This window comes from Schistocerca cancellata, chromosome 3 (genome assembly GCF_023864275.1).
Source record: "Schistocerca cancellata isolate TAMUIC-IGC-003103 chromosome 3, iqSchCanc2.1, whole genome shotgun sequence".
NCBI lineage: Eukaryota > Metazoa > Arthropoda > Insecta > Orthoptera > Acrididae > Schistocerca > Schistocerca cancellata.
In genome coordinates, this window is record NC_064628.1 from 281,150,887 (window position 1) to 281,170,385 (window position 19,499).

At 43.8% G+C, this 19,499-nt stretch overlaps 1 protein-coding gene across 1 annotated transcript in view; it reads right to left on the bottom strand.

Annotated features, from left to right (window-relative positions):
• LOC126176262 (synaptic vesicular amine transporter-like) overlaps positions 1-19,499 on the bottom strand; it is a 122,819-nt gene that overhangs the window by 84,147 nt on the left and 19,173 nt on the right. The window contains exons 4-5 of the mRNA XM_049923409.1: positions 11,111-11,194; positions 2,176-2,342 (exon numbers count right to left, since the gene is read on the bottom strand). Of these exons, the coding sequence (XP_049779366.1) occupies positions 2,176-2,342; positions 11,111-11,194 (251 nt within the window). The remainder of the gene's footprint in view (positions 1-2,175; positions 2,343-11,110; positions 11,195-19,499) is intronic.

Sequence of the window (19,499 nt, forward strand, 5' to 3'; positions counted from 1 at the left end):
ACAACGCCAGAGTTTTTGCATTTTAGACATACAAACCGCTTTATAGTTACTGAAAACGACGTGATATACCACTTATTAAGACAATTGTGGAAGAATCTCGCCAACAGCACTAGATAACTAAGAACCGGAATAATGTGTCCCGAATGTGTTGTGTAGTGGTGTCATAGTCTGAGTATTTATTACCCCAATTAAAAGATATGACGTCTTCGTCAGTTATACACTGGGGTGATAAAAGTGATGGAATACCTCCTAATGCGGTATTGGATCTCCTTTTGCCCGGTGTAGTGCATCAACGAAACGTGGGAGGAACTCAAAAGGTCGTTCGAAGTTCCCTGCAGAAATATTAAGCCAAGCTGCCTCTATAGCCGTCCATAACTACGAAAGTGTTGCCGGTACAGGATTTTGTGCGCGAACTGACCTCTAGATTACGTCCCAAATACTTTGAATGTGTTACATGTCGGGGAATTGGGCGGCCAAACCATTCGCTTGAATTGTCCAGAATGTTTTTCAAACCAATCGCGAACAATGGTGGCTCGGTGACGTAGAGCATTGTCATTTATAAAAATTTCATCGTTGTTTGGAAACATGAAATCCGAGAATGGCTGCAGATGGTCTCAAACTAGCCGAACATGACCGAGGACCCAATCCATTCCACGTAAACACAACCCATACCGTTGCGGAGCCAACATCAGCTTGCACAGTGCCTTGCTGATAACTTGGGTCCAAGGCCCCCTGGGGTCTGCGCCACACTCGAACCCTATTATCATGTGTCGCTGGAGCTCTGACCAACTGAAATCGATACTCCTCCGACCAGGCCACGGTTTTCCAGTCTTCTAGGGTCCAACCGATATGGTCACGAGCCCAGGAGAGGCTCAGTTGGCGATGTCGTCTGCTACCAAAGCCCGTTATCACCAAATTCTTTACACATTCGTCGTACGTCCCACATTGCTTTCTGCGGTTATTTCACGCAGAGTCGCTTATCAGTTAGCACTGGCAACTTTACGCAAACGCCGTTGCTCTCGGTCGTTAAGTGAAAGCTTTCGGCCACTGCGTTGTTGTTGGTGAAAGGTAACTCCTGAAATCTGGTATTCTTGGCACACACTTGACACTGCGGATCTCGGAATACTGGACTCCCTAAAGATTTCCGAAACGGAATGTTCCATGCGCTCCCATTGAAAGTCTTAATTACATCGTGCGGCTATAATCGCGTCGGAAACCTTTTCACATTATTTTCGTTATTTCTTTCTTTCTCGGGCCTGTGCCCCGCTCCAACGTGGGGTCGGCTTTTTTATGACGGATTTGGCAGTGTTAATTGCAGAGGGTGACCGGATGACCTTCCTGACGCCACCCCAAACCCCCCGGGACGGAAGGAGTGTACCCCAGCTGTCTGCGTCTAGTGTAAGTCATGAAATAGTGCGGATGTGTTCAAATGTCTGTGAGTCGTGTAACTGAGGCGGCACGTGGGGACCAGCCCGGTATTCACTTAGCGGGATGTGGAAAACCGCCTAAAAACCACATCCAGGCTGGCCGGCATACCGGCCCTCGTCATTAATCCGCTGGGCGGATTCGATCCGGGGCCGCCACGCCTACCCGAGTCTAGGAAGCAGCGCATTAGCGCTCTCGGCTACCCTGGCGGGTCAAATCTTTTCACATTAATCTCCTGGTACAAATGACATCTCCGCCAACGCAACGCCTTTTTGTAGCTTGTGGAAGCGATACTACCTGTACCTGTATGTGTGCATATCACTAGCGCATGACTTTTTTCGCCTCAGTGTAATGCCTTGCGCCCGTATGCCAAGTAAGACCGTCTTCTCAGAGGACGCTGTATCTTCCCCTGATAATGAATCTGCCACTTATCACGTTTTGACTGCCGTCCACCGACAGGAGCGTTTGCCAAAATCGCAAGCTTTCAATTGCGTCTGCATTCAGCTAGCTAGGAAGTGCACTCTTCCTAGCTCGTTTGTGGCTTCAAGACAGAAGTGACGAAGTTACATTTCTAGCGTGTTCACCTCTCGGCGCCTCTAAGTCTGCCTGAGAGCCTCGCAAACTAATCCGACCTCTCCCTACTGCACAGTGAATAAATGTCGGTCTGGTCCACGGCAAGTTGGCTCCACTTGCTCGTCTCGAGCAGGCACGGATTGCAAATGAGGCCGACTCACCGATGTCGACGATGACGAGAGCGGAGACGCAGAGGAAGGGCGCCGGCTTGCCGACGAAGGCGTAGAGCAGGCCGCCCAGCGGGTAGCCCAGCAGCACGCCGAGCGCCACGCTGCCCAGCACGGAGCACAGCAGCCGGCTGCGGCGCGCGTCCTCCCGCTGCAGCGCCGCCACCACGCACAGCCCTGCGCGCCAGTCGGGGACCAAAAGGGACTCTGAACAACGGCAGCACCGGCGAGCACAGTCTTACTGCTGCGGCCACTGTACGCAACCGCCACAGTGCACTTTGCTTGCTCATCTGTTCTTGAGCTTTCTTGTTATCTGCTGCACCTCTACAGAAAATAGTGTCATGAAACTGAAGCAGAGGTATAGTCTACCTGTTCCACGATACAATTTGTTAGACAATATATTACTTAATGCATGAAGAAACACGATTTTTGTATTAGCTTTCTTTCTCTCTTATGCAGCTTTCTCATGCAAATTTATGAATACTATTCGTTAAAATAAAACAAGAAGAGATTCTACTACAGGCTTCCACAATACACACATTCTGACTTTCATGATTCTCTTTCGCGGTATCCTTCTGCTGGATAGTTTTGTAACCTGTGGCCGCTCTCTAGTTAGTCTACATTGGGAGTTCACAGTTCACTGTTCTCTGGGCTTAAGGTCGACTACTAGGTGCTCTGTCAATCAGAATTCCATTAGCTGAGCACGTAGTACACCTTCCCACTCGTGATCCACGAATCTGACACCACTGCCTCGTATGCCACGTCCAAATTACATATATGAACAGTTACTGCTGTGTGGTGATAACGTATTAGCCTGCACCTTGCAACGTTAGTTTGTACGTTTGCATAAACAGGGATGGTATTTACATTCGAATAAATGGTTACAGCATTTGTTCAGATGATTAAATAAGCATGTATATTATAAGAAATTGTTATGGTATTTGTTCAGAAGTTTAAAAAAGTTCCATTCTTCTTTGGCTACTGGGTGCATTCACTCTTTAGAAGCGTTTATCACCCACTTAAGACTCTAAAATGGCGAAGAGGATAACTGGTTTCAGCAGGACACCCTGCCCACTTCACAGGGTCTTTGGTCAACCAGTGTAGCCTCTCTCTCCTGCGTTCACATGCTTTCAATACTCTGAATACCTCTGCCACCCTCTCATAAGGCACCACAGACCTCTGACATATTGGTACTTCTTCAGTTTCGAGTACAACTCTCAAATCGCTCTGAGTTTCTCCATGCCTTCGCCTCTGGTTCCAAAGCCCCTTCCGGCTCCAACGCCTCCTCAGATTCGAGCGCTGCCTCAGGCTCCAACATCTTCTCTGCCTCTGTCGCCTCCTCAGGCTCCAGTGTCTCCTCCACGTACAGCACCCCTTCCAGTTCTGCTCCCATGCCCCTACCTCCTACAGCCCAGTACTTAACGCCACTGGCTCCTTTGGCTTCTGCGCCACTGGCCCCTGCACTACTGGCTACATCGCCAACGGCTCTAGTGACACCAGCTCCAGTGCAACTGGCTCCAGCGACAATGGCTCCAGTACAACAAATGCCTCTATAGCCTCTGCTAAAGCCTGCCTCGATCGGTTTCTCTCCTTCACTTGCTGCACCTGTGATTCTTGTCCACGCTGTGAAGCATATGGTTTACTGTTGCCCATATGTCCGACCTGATATGAAGGGCCATGCGTGTTAGTACCATGTGTATGACTAGAATGAGAGTCAGTGTAGTCTTGTTATGGATTAACTGGTGTAAGCATATAGGCCACTCTTCTGAACAGAAGCAAGAAGCATGAAGAACGCTCCGGCGAACGGATGACAGTAAAAAGCTGACTAACTGAAAGTAATGGTACAAACTCCAGTGATCAGTTACTTTACACTACTGCTTTTCGTCGCCTTGCGGGCGAAACACTACTGCACCATCGTGCGTTGCAACTTCGGCTATAAAGGCGGCCAATTTTTTACATCATCATCATCATCATCATCATTTAAGACTGATTATGCCTTTCAGCGTTCAGTCTGGAGCATAGTCCCCCTTATAAAATTCCTCCATGATCCCCTATTCAGTGCTAACATTGATGCCTCTTCTGATGTTAAGCCTATTACTTTTAAAATCATTCTTAACCGAATCCAGGTACCTTCTCCTTGGTCTGCCCCGACTCCTCCTACCCTCTACTGCTGAACCCATGAGTCTCTTGGGTAACCTTGCTTCTCCCATGTGTGTAACATGCCCCCACCATCTAAGCCTGTTCGCCCTGACTGCTACATCTATAGAGTTTTTTCCCAGTTTTTCTTTGATTTTCTCATTGTGGGCACCCTCCTGCCATTGTTCCCATCTACTTTTTTTATTTGATCATCAGTCTACTGACTGGTTTGATGCGGCCCGCCACGAATTCCTTTCCTGTGCTAACCTCTTCATCTCAGAGTAGCACTTGCAACCTACGTCCTCAATTATTTGCTTGACGTACTCCAATCTCTGTCTTCTTCTACAGTTTTTGCCCTCTACAGCTCCCTCTAGTACCATGGAAGTCATTCCCTCATGTCTTAGCAGATGTCCTATCATCCTGTCCCTTCTCCTTATCAGTGTTTTCCATACATTCCTTTCCTCTCCGATTCTGCGTAGAACCTCCTCATTCCTTACCTTATCAGTCCACCTAATTTTCAACATTCGTCTATAGCACGACATCTCAAATGCTTCTATTCTCTTCTGTTCCGGTTTTCCCACAGTCCATGTTTCACTACCATACAATGCTGTACTCCAGACGTACATCCTCAGAAATTTCTTCCTCAAATTAAGGCCGGTATTTGATATTAGTAGACTTCTCTTGGTCAGAAATGCCTTTTTTGCCATAGCGAGTCTGCTTTTGATGTCCTCCTTGCTCCGTCCGTCATTGGTTATTTTACTACCTAGGTAGCAGAATTCCTTAACTTCACTGACTTCGTGACCATCAATCCTGATGTTAAGTTTCTCGCTGTTCTCATTTCTACTACTTCTCATTACCTTCGTCTTTCTCCGATTTACTCTCAAACCATACTGTGTACTCATTAGACTGTTCATTCCGTTCAGCAGATCATTTAATTCTTCTTCACTTTCACTCAGGATAGCAATGTCATCAGCGAATGGTATCATTGATATCCTTTCTACTTGTATTTTAATTCCACTCCTGAACCTTTCTTCTATGTCTTACACCCTTCTTAATACGAGCACTTCGTTCTTGATCGTCCACTCTTATTATTCCCTCTTGCTTGTTGTACATATTGTATATGACCCGTCTCTCCCTATAGCTTACCCCTACCTTTTTCAGAATCTCGAACAGCTTGCACCATTTTATATTGCCGAGCCCGCATCTCGTGGTCGTGCGGTAGCGTTCTCGCTTCCCACGCCCGGGTTCCCGGGTTCGATTACCGGCGGGGTCAGGGATTTTCTTTACCTTGTGGTGGCTGGGTGTTGTGTGATGTCCTTGGGTTAGTTGGGTTTAAGTAGTTCTAAGTTCTAGGGGACTGATGACCTAAGATGTTAAGTCCCATAGTGCTCAGAGCCATTTGAACCATTTTTTATATTGCCGAACGCTTCTTCCAGGTCGACAAATCCTATTAAAGTGTCTTGATTTTTCTTTAGAATTGCTTCCATTATTAGTTGTAACGTCAGAATTGCCTCTCTCGTCCCTTTACTTTTCCTAAAGCCAAACTGATCGTCACCTAGCGCATTCTCAATTTTCTTTTCCATTCTTCTGTATATTATTCTTGTAAGCAGCTTCGATGCATGAGCTGTTAAGCTGATTGTGCGATAATTCTCGCACTTGTCAGCTCTTTCCGTCTTCGGAATTGTGTGGATGATGCTTTTCCGAAAGTCAGATGGTATATCGCCAGACTCATATATTCTACACACCAACGTGAATAGTCGTTTAGTTGCCACTTCCCCCAATGATTTTAGAAATTCTGATGGAATGTCCCTTCTGCCTTATTTGACCGTAAGTCCTCCAAAGCTCTTTTAAATTCCGATTCTAATACTGGATCCCCTATCTCTTCTAAATCGACTCCTGTTTCTTCTTCTATCACATCAGACAAATCTTCACCCTCATATAGGCTTTCAATGTATTCTTTCCACCTATCTTCTCTCTCCTCTGCATTTAACAGTGGAATTCCCGTTGCACTCTTAATGTTACCACCGTTGCTTTTAATGTCACCAAAGGTTGTTTTGACTTTCCTGTATGCTGAGTCTGTCCTTCCAACAATCGTATCTTTTTCGATGCCTTCACATTTTTCCTGCAGCCATTTCGTCTTAGCTTCCCTCCACTTCCTATTTATTTCATTCCTCAGCGACTTGTATTTCTGTATTCCTGATTTTCCCGGAACATGTTTGTACTTCCTCCTTTCATCAATCAACTGAAGTATTTCTTCTGTTACCCATGGTTTCTTCGCAGCTACCTTCTTTGTACCTATGTTTTCCTTCCCAACTTCTGTGATGGCCCTTTTTAGAGATGTCCATTCCTCTTCAACTGTACTGCCTACTGCACTATTCCTTATTGCTGTACCTATAGCGTTAGAGAACTTCAAACGTATCTCGTCATTCCTTAGTACTTCCGTATCCCATTTCTTTGTGTATTGATTCTTACTGACTAATGTCTTGAACTTCAGCCTACTCTTCATCACTACTATATTGTGATCTGAGTCTATATCTGCTCCTGGTACGCCTTACATTCCAGTATCTGATTTCGGAATCTCTGTCTGACCATGATGTAATCTAATTGAAATCGTCCCGTATCTCCCGGCCTTTTCCAAGTATACCTCCTCCTCTTGTGATTCTTGAACAGGGTATTCGCTATTACTAGCTGAAACTTGTTACAGAACTCAATTAGTCTTTCTCCTCTTTCATTCCTTACCTCAAGCCCATATTCTCCTGTAACCTTTTCTTCTACTCCTTCCCCTACAACTGCATTCCAGTCGCCCATGACTATTAGATTTTCGCCCCTCTTTACATACTGCATTACCCTTTCAATATCCTCATACACTTCCTCTATCTGTTCATCTTCAGCTTGCGACGTCGGCATGTATACTTGAACTATCGTTGTCGGTGTTGGTCTGCTGTCGATTCTGATTAGAACAACCCGGTCACTGAACAGTTCACAGTAACACACCCTCTGCCCTACCTTCCTATTCATAACGAATCCTACACCTGTTATACCATTTTCTGCTGCTGTTGATATCTGACCAGAAATCCTTATCTTCCTTCCACTTCACTTCACTGACCCCTAATATATCTAGATTGAGCCTTTGCATTTCCCTTTTCAGATTTTCTGGTTTCCCTACCACGTTCAAGCTTCTGACATTCCACGCCCCGACTCGTAGAACGTTATCCTTTCGTTGATTATTCAAGCTTTTTCTCATGGTAACCTCCCCCTTGGCAGTCCCCTCCCGGAGGTCCGAATGGGGGACTATTCCGGAATCTTTTGCCAATGGAGAGATCATCATAACACTTCTTCAAATACAGGCCAGATGTCCTGTGGATACACGTTACGTGTCTTTAATGCAGTGGTTTCCATTGCCTTCTGCATCCTCATGTTGTTGATCATTGCTGATTCATCCGCCTTTAGGGGCAGTTTCCCACTCCTACGACAAGAGAGTGCCCTGAACCTCTATCCGCTCCTTCGCCCTCTTTGACAAGGCCGTTGGCAGAATGAGGCTGACTTCTTATGCCGGAAGTCTTCGGCCGCCGATGCTGATTATTTATCAAAATTTAGGCAGTGGCGGGGATCGAACCCGGGACCGAAGACGTTTCGATTATGAATCAAAGACGCTACCCCTAGACCACGAGTACCGAAACTTCCAATTTACTAGTACCTTATCAATAAGGTTGAGGTTACGGATATGAAAGTAGCTAGGATGACTGCAGGTCCCATCTACTAGTACCTGCAATCATCCTAGCTACTTTCATATCCGTAACCTCAACCTTATTGATAAGGTAACGTGAATCCACCCAGCTTTCGCTCCCATACAACAAAGTTGGTCGAAAGATTGAACGGTGCACAGATAACTTAGTCTTGGTACTGACTTCCTTCTTGGAGAAGAGAGTAGATCGTAGCTGAGCGCTCACTGCATTAGCTTTGCTACACCTCGCTTCCAGTTCTTTCACTATGTTGCCATCCTGTGAGATTATGCATCCTAAGTACTTGAAACTGTCTACCTGTTCTAACTTTGTTCCTCCTATTTGGCATTCAATCCGTTTATATCTCTTTCCCACTGCCATTACTTTCGTTTTGGAGATGTTAATCTTCATACCATAGTCCTTACATTTCTGATCTAGCTCTGAAATATTACTTTGCAAACTTTCAATCGAATCTGCCATCACAACTAAGTCATCCGCATATGCGAGACTGCTTATTTTGTGTTCACATATCTTAATCTCACCCAGCCAGTTTATTGTTTTCAACATATGATTCATAAATAATATGAACAACAGTGGAGACAGGTTGCAGCCTTGTCTTACCCCTGAAACTACTCTGAACCATGAACTCAATTTACCGTCAACTCTAACTGCTGCCTGACTATCTATGTAAAGACCTTTAATTGCTTGCAAAAGTTTGCCTCCTATTCCATAATCTCGTTGAACAGACAATAACTTCCTTCTAGAAACCCGGTCATATGCCTTTTCTAGATCTATAAAGCATAGATACAATTCCCTGATCCACTCGTAACACTTCTCCGTTATTTGCCGTAAGCTAAAGATCTGGTCCTGACAAGCTCTAAGAGGCCCAAACCCACACTGATTTTCATCCAATTTGTCCTCAACTAATACTCGTACTTTCCTTTCAACAAAACCTGAGAAGATTTTACCCACAACGCTGATTAAAGAGATACCTCTGTAGTTGTTACAATCTTTTCTGTTTCCATGTTTAAAGATTGGTGTGATTACTGCTTTCGTCCAGTCTGATGGAACCTGTCCTGACTCCCACGCCGTTTCAATTATCTTGTGTAGCCATTTAAGACCTGACATTCCACTGTATTTGATGAGTTCCGACTTAATTTCATCCACCCCAGCCGCTTTAATGCACTGCAACATATTGACCATTTTCTCCACTTCCTAAAATGTGATCCTATTTCCATCATCACTCCTGTCCCATTGTACATCGAAATCTGAAACATTACTGATCATATTTTCACCGACATTGAGCAACTCTTCAAAATATTCCCTCCATCTGCCCAAGGCATCAACAGGACTCACCAGCAGTTTTCCTGACCTGTCCATAATACTTGTCATTTCCTTCTTACCTCCCTTTCGAAGACTGCTAATTACACTCCAGAATGGTTTTCCAGCAGCTTGACCCAAAGTCTCCAACCTGTTTTCAAAGTCTTCCCAAGATTTCTTCTTGGATGCTGCAATTATCTGTTAGGCTTTGTTTCTTTCTTCAACATAACTTTTTCTGTCTACCTGAGTTCTAGTATGTAGCCATTTTTGATAAGCCATCTTTTTCCTTTTACAGGCTGCCTTGACTGTGTCATTCCACCAACCTGTTTGCTTCATCCTACCTTTACACACTACTGTTCCAAGACATTCTTTAGCCACTCCTAGTACTGTGTCCCTGTACCTTGTCCATTCCTTTTACAATGACTGTAATTGACTACATTCAACTAACTGGTACTTTTCTGAGATCACTGTTATGTACTTGTACCTGATTTCCTTATCCTGAAGTTTCTTCACTCTTATCCTCCTACATATGGACCTGACCTGCTGCACTTTCGGCCTCACAATACCGATTTCACTGCAGATTAAATAGTGTTCAGTGTCACCAAAGAATCCCCTGAATACACGTGTATCCCTCACAGCCTTCCTGAATTCCTGATCTGTTATTATATAATCAATGACAGATCTGATTCCCCTGTCTTCCCAAGTATACCGGTGAATGTTCTTATGTTTAAAAAAGGAGTTTGTGATTACTAAGCCCATACTGGCACAGAAATCCAAGAGTTGTTTCCCGTTCCTGTTAGCCTCCATATCCTCTCCAAATTTACCCATAACCTTTTCATACTCTTCTGTTCGATTTCCAATCCTGGCATTAAAATCACCCATGAGCAGAACACTGTCCTTGTCCTTTACTCCAACAACTACGTCACTGAGTGCGTCATAAAAACTATCCATCTTATCTTGATCTGTCCATTCACAATGCGAATATACTGACACAATCCCAATTTTCTTGTTAGACACTATCAAATCTATCCACGTCAGTCGTTCGTTTACGTACCTTATTGCAACTACGCTGGATTCCATTTCTTTCCTGATGTAAAGCCCTACACCCCATTCTGCTATTCCTGCTTTGACTTCTGACAGGTAAACCTTGTATTCTCCCATTTCCTCTTCTTTCTCACCCCTTACCCGATTGCCACTAACAGCTAAAACGTCCAACCCCATCTTACTTGCAGCCTCTGCCAACTCTACCTTCTTCCCAGAGTAGCCCCCATTGATATTAATAGCTCCCCATCTCGTTACCATTCGTTTGCCGAGTCGTATCTTAGGAGTCCCTGGTTTGTCAATTAGAGGTGGGACTCCGACACCTCCAAAGGTCCGAGGAATTTTGCTCTGATTGTTGCCAGCATCATATTTAAAGTACCAGGGAAGCAGCTTGCTAGCCTTACTTGCCCCGGGTCCCATTGGGTTTTACCACTAACGGTTGAGGGACTAACCGGTGGATTTGGTAGTCTTTGCCGTCTGAGCACAAAGGTGACCACGATTCAGAATGTGTCCGAGATGCCCAGCCTTATTCCAAAGTAACTGGTATCCTGACTGCCAGGACCACTTACTTGGCCACTCATACGTTGCCCGTGGTTCATGAACTAGGACATGACAACAGGAACCCACACCATGAACCACAAAATTTTTTACATACCTTTAATATTCAGTATATGGAGTGAAGGCTTTTAATTTCAAACTGTTATAATGACGATTTCCTTTCATTACCTGACACGCCGATACTGGATGAGGCGACTCCTTGCAAGCTGCGAGCGACCATCAGCGCTGCGAAGTTCTCAGCAGTTGCAAACACTGTAGGCAGAAGAAGAAGGCCGTTCTCAGATCATTACAGAGAAAAATAAACGCTGTAAAAATGACAGCGTGAGGCACAACACACGCGTACAAAAACAAATATAATGCCAAACAGTTTTCGGAGTTTTAGACGCCTTCATCGACGCGGTTATAAGAGACGGAGCACAAGCTCCGGTGAGGGAAGAATGGGGCAGGGAGTTTTTCGTACTGTTTACAGAGGAATCAACTCGGCAGTGGCCTTAATTAATTTAGGGAAATCACGGAAAACGTAAATGTGGGTGGTCGGACGCAGATTTGAACCGACTTACGCCGAAATACGAGTCCAGTGTGTTACCACTGCTCCGCCACGCTTGGTGTGAGGACGAAAGCCAGAAAAAATGAAATCGTGACGATCAGGTGCACCCACAGCAATGTGGTGCTTTGCTTACTACTTTGGACTTGTATTTGGGAGGACCTGGATCTAGCACTTCCTTTGGTAGTTCTGATTTGGGTTTTATGTTGTGTACGTAAATGAAGTTCGAAGAATATTGGAATGGAGCAGAGGCTAAGACACTGAATCCACATTCTGAAGGAGCTGGTTTAAGATGGCTTTTCATACATCTTTTTATAGGCCATACATAGCACAGTACTGCTTATAAATGTGCAAACATGTCACAATCATTTGATAAAGTGTAAATGTCATGTGACTAGGGCCTCCCATCGGGTAGATCGTTTGCCGGGTGCAAGTCTTTCGATTTGACGCCACATCGGCGACTTGCGCGTCGATGGGGATGAAATGATGATGATCAGGACAACACAACACCCAGTCCGTGAGCAGAGAAAATCTCCGACCCAGCCGGGAATAGAACCCGGGCCCTTAGGATTGAGATTGTGTCACGCTGACCACTCAGCTACCGGGGTGGTCAGTCATTTGATTACCTTCGGTTAATATTGCATACGGTGTTCAAGGGGAAAAATATGCTCTTGGGAAAATTCTTTAGATGTAGGAACTGCTCTCATACCGATATTCATAGCGGGAAGAAAGATTACATCACATTTACAAACAAATTTTAACAGCAGTTTTGAAAATTTAATCCAGTACCATAAGTAACAGACGTTACAGCATTAACTGTGTATGGAAACTTTAGCGACTTTAATACAATGTTAATAAATACAGATTTGTTTGATACAGGTCAGTTTGTACGATAAATAAATATGACGAGTACACAAACAATAATCAGTTTGTAAGTGTCAACAATGCAGCGTAATAATTTTATGTGGTGTCTACTGTTCGTCTCATTTATCGATATTAACGGGACTGCCTCAGCAAACCAAGGGCACTGAACTGCATACATCTGTAATTAGTCTACTAAAATTTTCGAAACTTGTCATATTCAAGACACCGGAAAACGTTCAGCAGTTTTAGCGTGTTACTAGCACTTAAGAAAATGTTCGTTGCAAAAAAAAGTATTTCTTGGGTATTAACTTACTTTGAATTATTAAGCTTTAAGTCAGTTATCAGCTTTAATTTTTAAGAAGCGAAAAAAAAGAACTGGAGAAACTCATAAATAGAAGACTAGAGGTAATAAGAGTGGCTGTAGAGCCAGCCAGCACTTGTAGCAACACGGCGCAGCAGCTGGAAGCTTGATAAAAGTACTTAATCCATATCATCAAAAGTATCCGGACACCTCCAAAAATATACGATTTTCATATTAGGTGCATTGTGCTGCCACCTGCTGCCAGGTACTGCATATCAGCGACGGCAGAAATCCTTAGACATCGAGAGAGAGCAGAATGGGGCACTCCGCGGAATTCACTGTCTTCGAACGTGGTCAGGAGGTTGGGTGTCACTTGTGTCATACGTCTGTACGCGAGATTTCCACACTCCTTGACATCCCTAGGTCCCCTGTTTCCGATGTGATAGTGAAGCGGAAACGTGAAGGGATACGTACAGCACAAAAGCGTACAGGCCGATCTCATCAGTTGACTGACAGAGACCGCCGACAGTTGAAGAGGGTTGTAATGTGTAATAGGCAGACATCTATCCAGACCATCACACAAGAATTCCAAACTGCATCAGGATCCACTGCAGTACTATGACAGTTGGACGGGAGGTGAGAAAACTTGGATTTCATGGTCAAGCGGCTGCTCATAAGCCACACATCACTCCGGTAAATGCCAAACGCCTCACTTGGTGCAAGTAGTGTCAAGAATGGACGATTTAACAGTGGAAAAACGTTGTGTGGAGTGACGAATCACGGTGGCGATCCGATGGGAGGATGTGGGTATGGCGAATGCCCGGTGAACGTCACCTGCCAGTGTGTGTAGTGCCAGCAGTAAAATTCGGAGGCGATGGTGGTATGGTGTGGTTGTGTTTTTCGTGGAGGGGGCTTGCACCCATTGTTGTTTTGTGTGGCACTATCACAGCACAGGCCTACTTTGATGTTTTAAGCACCTTCTTGCTTCCCACTATTTTTTTTCTTGTGTTTAGGTCTTATGGGACCAAACTATTTAGGTCGTCGGTCCCTAAGCCTACACACTACTTAATCTAACTTAAACCGAGGGAGGACTCGTCTAACCTCCGGCGGGGTGAGCCGCACGGACCATGACAAGGCGCCTCAAACAACGCGGGTACCCCGGGCGCCTTGTCACTTTTTAAGAGCGATTCGGGGATGGCGATTGCATCGTTCAACACGATCGAGCACCTTTTAGTAATGCACGGCCTGAGGCGGAGTGGTTATACGACAATAACATCCCTTTAAAGGACTGGCCTGCACAGAGTCATGACCTGAATCCTACAGAATACCTTTGGGATAGTTTGGAACGCCGACTTCGTGCCAGGACTCACCGACCGACATCGATATCTTTCCTCAGTGCAGCAATCCGTGAAGAATGGTCTGTCATTCCACAAGAAATCTCCCAGCACCTGATTGAACGTATGCCTGCGAGAGTGGAAACTGTCATGAAGGCTAAGAGTGGGCCAACACCGTATTGAATTCCAGCATTACCGATGGAGGGCGCCACGAACTTGTAAGTAATTTTCAGGCAGGTGTCCGGGTACTTTTGATCACTTAGTGTATCTATACTATACCAAGAAATTCCACAGATGAATGATCTACAGCATCCGTTGCAACAGCTGATTTTTCGGGTGCACTGACAGTACCACTAGTTTTCATTAAAGCCCCACATATTACTACGCTGAGTTAATCATCTTTTTGTAAGTAACGAGTAAATGCATAGTTCTAAAGAAGTTACGCTATTAATAGTCGTCGTTAAAACCAGCAGCCATTTGCAGAAAAGAAACTTTATTTCTTGACTGAGTTCAGGCACCTAGTGCTCTTCTTCAGGAGACTACAATTATCGCATTATTACCGAGCTTCAAACAATCGTATGCTGCACATTTTTTATGTCTGACGCTTCAAAATATGCGGTAATTATGATCTTCTGAATAAGGGCACTAGGTGCCTGAAACCGATCAAGAAGTAAAATTTCTTTTGTGGAGCTGTTTGCAGATTTTTTTCAACAATTACAGTTACTGGGGACGGATAGAGTAAAAATATTAGAAACCGCTGCTAGATTTCCCACTTTACCTTCAAATAAAGTGTGAGTGAATAACGTAGTCATGCTAATTTGTGACACTGGAGGATCTTTTTCGCAATCGGAATACGATTGTTCTCGCTAATGGTAGAAGCTATTGGTAACGTAAGTTCCTTTTTCTTTTCCCTCCTATTCAGCAGAATTAGCACCGATTACTGTTTGTGAGTACACTAATGACTCAACTGGAGGCACCTTCCTACGAGCATACAGGATGCCAACTCGGCTTGATGATGATAGTAGTTCCTACTGACATGAACTCCACGCACGTTGAGAAGCCTTGCCAATTTATTACCGCTCAACATAGGCACAGCAGCGCCGAAGAATCGCTAAATCCTTTGTACAGAAATACAGACGTTCCAAATAGCACTGGCGTCGAAGTTACATTGAACGAGTAACAAGTACTATTTGCGCAATCCAAGTGGGCACTCGGCACCGTGACTGACAGGAGCGACCGTGAAGGCATTTTCGGTTTTCAATCGCTTCCATCAGTCACCGTGCCGAATGTAGCTTGGGTTGCACGTGTAAGATCTCGTGTGTATGGGCTGCACACCTAGCTGCTGTAATTTAATTCTTGTGAGATGTGGTATTGTACTGACATACAGAACGTACTGGACGTACTGGCGTCCAGTGGAGCTTTACAGGGGGAAAAAGCGAATTGCTTCCCAGGGGATGATTGTTTCGTTCGACTCTGAACGACATAGACTTACGTACTATGCATCTCATCTTGTCCCACACAGTTATTCCTGTATTAGGACAGCACTATCTACTTTAACAGTACCATGACCGTCGCTGCATTGACTTACATACTTTTCTGACCATTTTTACTGAAATTCATGGCGATAAATTTGCGTGTCCTACCATTTTTCACGTAATAGAAGTTTGGAATGGGCAAGGATGGGATCAGGAATCGGATGTACCCTTATTCAAGTTACCATTAAGTGCTTCCCTGACGTGGTTTACATCAGTCCCGCGTTAAGACAGCTGGAAAGGTTCTAGTGTCTTAAATACAGCACCACGTCGCTCGGACCCGTGATTTGAACTGAGACGGCAGTGATCTTTCGCCTATCATATGTGCGTAGGAGACTTGCTCGTGCAAGACAATATGGATACAAAATTGTTCCATTGTGGCTTATTTAATTAGCGCTTCGAGCTGAACTAAGTCCACCTACACTAATATGCCACGTTTAAGTCACCTACAGCAGCTGACAGTAAAGCGAACTATTTCACCCAAATTGAGGTAAGAAAGAACGCTGACAGTGTGGCATGTGAAATGACTGGCGGTGTCTGCCTGACGCTAGAGGTGCTACGGCAGCGCTGCTGCCTCTTATTTATTTATTTATTTACTTACACGTCAAGTTCCGTAGAATCAAATTGAGGAGCAAATCTCCAATGTCATGGAACGTGTCAGTACACGAAATTACAACATAAAAGTAATAACAGATAAAAATAAATGTTTATGAACCCGAAAAAAGTCAGTCCATAAGTTTAAGTAAAAGCAAACAACAAAGCAACAGGAATCATCTTAATTTTTGAAGGAACTCCTCGACAGAATAGGAGTGACCCATGAGGAAACTCTTCAGTTTCGATTTGAAAGCGCGTGGATTACTGCTAAGATTTTTGAATTTGAGTGTTAGCTTATTGAAAATGGATGCAGCACACCTTTCTGCAAAAGAGTTAAGGAAGTCCGATCCAAATGCTGGTTTGATTTCCGCCGAGCATTAACTGAGTTACAGCTGCTTATTCTTGGGAAGAAGTTAATGTTGTTAACAAGAAATGACAGTAAGTAATATATATATATATATATATATTAAGAGGCCAACGTCAAAATACCCAGACTCATGAACAGGGGTCGACAAGAGGTTGGTGGACTTACGCCATTTATTGCCAGAACAGCCCGTTTCTGAGCCAAAAATATCCTTTTAGAAAGGGAAGAGTTACCCCAAAATATAATACTATACAACATAAGCGATGAAAATTAGAAAAGTAGACCAATTTTCGTGTCGAATAGTAAAAATACCGTTCGAATACTAAAAATGGCAGCATTAAGTCTTTGAACAAGATCCTGAACGTGGGATTTTCACGACAGCTTACTATCTATCTGAACACCTAGAAATGTGAACTGTTCAGTTTCACTTATCATATGCCCATCCTGTGAAATTAAAACGTCAGGTTTTGTTGAATTGTGTGTTAGAAACTGTAAAAACTTAGTATTTCTGCAAAAAATATGCCAAGCGATTGAAACCTTTTGTTTAACCCATCCAGTACCTCACAGAGAAATGAGAATATAGGAGTTTCAGTTGTTAAACGACTTCTAAAACCAAACTGTACATTTGATAGCAAATTGTGTCATATAAAATGATCAATTATCGTTACACACACAGTCTTCTCACGAACTTTTGCAGACACTGATGGCATAGAAATAGGTCTAAAATTATCTGCATTATCCTTTTCCCCATTTTTACAGAGCCGCTTTACTACTGAGTACTTAAATCGTTCAGGAAACTGACCATTACGAAAAAATTACAAATATGGCCAAATACAGGGCTAACATGTGCAGCACAGTACTTTAATATTCTGATAGACACTCCATCATAACCATGAGAATCCCTAATCTTCAATGATTTAATTATTGACTCAATCCCCGTCTTGTCTGTATCACAGAGGAGTATTTCAGACATCAATCTCGGAAAGGCATTTGCCAAGAAAGTCATATGATTCCCTGGAGAAACTAAATTTTTATTAAGGACACCAGCAATACTGAGAAAATTATTGCTAAATACTGTACATATATCTGATTTTTCAGTAACAAAAATATTCTTACTGCGAACTAACTTTATAACGTCGACTTTGTGCTGCTGACCAGACACTTCCTTCACAACTGACCATACGATTTTAATTTTTTCCTATGAATTAGCTACTCAATTTGGATACCACATACTCTTTTCCTTCCTAATAACATTTTTAAGCACCTTACAATACTGTTTGTAACGGGCTACTGTAGCTTGATTGTGGCTAGTTCTAACATTTTGGTGTAATTCCCGCTTTGTTCTACATGATAACCTTATCTCACTAGTCAGCCACTCAGTCTGCCTTTTACTGATATTATCCCGTTTAGAACATTCTAATGGAAAGCATCTCTCAAAGAGCATGAGAAATGTGTTAAGGAAAGCATTATATTTGTCATCTAGGTTATCAGCAATATAAACATCCTGCCACTCTTGTTCCTTGACAAGGTTTCGAAAACTCTATGTTGCTGTTGGATTAACTTTCCTACATAGTTTGTAATTAAATGTGACATTTGTTTGAGTACTAAAGTCTTTTAGTGTTAAAATTTGTGCATCATTGATTGAAAGGCCATTCACCCTTTTACTAACAGAATGCCCAACCAGTAATGAAGAATGAATAAAAATATTGTCTATGGCTATGCTACTGTCTCCCTGCACCCACATTGGAAAAAACACAGTCTGCATCAGATCATATGAATTTATGAGATCTACGAACACCCCTTTTCCTTGCACCATCATATACAAAATTAATATTGAGGTCACCACATACAGAGTGAAAAGTGTTTAAAACGACAAAGTCTGGGAGGTTGTAGGGGACATCAAAACAAATATTTTTCCCTAATGTCATTTTTTCCTATGAGGAGTATTTACACAGGTAGAGGAAGATTCCTCTGGCTGCTAATTAATTAAACCAACAAACACTTTTCCATTTTTTTATGACGAAAAGATGACAAATTAACACAACCCAATTTCAATTACAGTAGATTTTCAAAAATGCCTCCATTGACACGTAAACAAAGGTTACACCGTCGGATCATGTTCTGTCTGACACGGGTAAAAACCCCAGGAGTATCCTGAATTGTTCCTGCTGCTGCTACTTTCCGGGCAACCAGATCCTCTTCTGATGCAACAGGAGTTGCGTAAACAAGGTTGCGCATCTCTCCCCACACAAAAAAAGTTCAGAGGGGACATATCTGGGGATCGAGCAGGCCATGGTACAGGACCACCTCTGCCAATCCACGTTTCTGAGAACCGTCGGTCCAGGAATCGACGCACACGACGATTGAAATGTGCCGGCGCCCCGTCATGTTGGAACCACAGGCATTGTCTTATAGGGAGCGGGACGTCTTCCAGCAATTCTGGCAATGCTCTGGCGAGGAAATTGTAATAGTGCCTGCCATTTAATGGCCTAGGTAGCATATACGGCCCAATTAAACCATCCCCAACAACACGGACCCCCCCCCCCCAATTAACGAAGATCCGCACTTGATGAGCGCTAGTAACTCTGGCATGTGGGTTATCCTCACTGCAAACATGCGAATTGTGCATGTTGAAGACTCCATCACGCCCGAAAGTTGCTTCGTCGGTGAACAACACAGAGTATGGAAATGTAGGATGCATTTCACACTGTTCCAGGTACCACTGCGAACACTGTGCTCTGGGTGGATAATCAACTGGTTCCAGGTTGTGGACACCCTGTAAGTGAAATGGACGTAACAATTGCTCTCGAAGGACTGTTCTTACATTCGTCTGATTCGTCCCCATGTTACGTGCAATTGCACAAGTGCTGATTGAAGGATCCCGCTCCCGGATGGTCCCGGCGGAGGTTCTAGTCCTTCCTCGGGCATGGGTGTGTGTATTTGTCCTTAGAGTAATTTAGGATAAGTAGTGTGTGAGCTTAGGGACTAATGACCTTAGCAGTTAAGTCGCATAAGATTTCACAC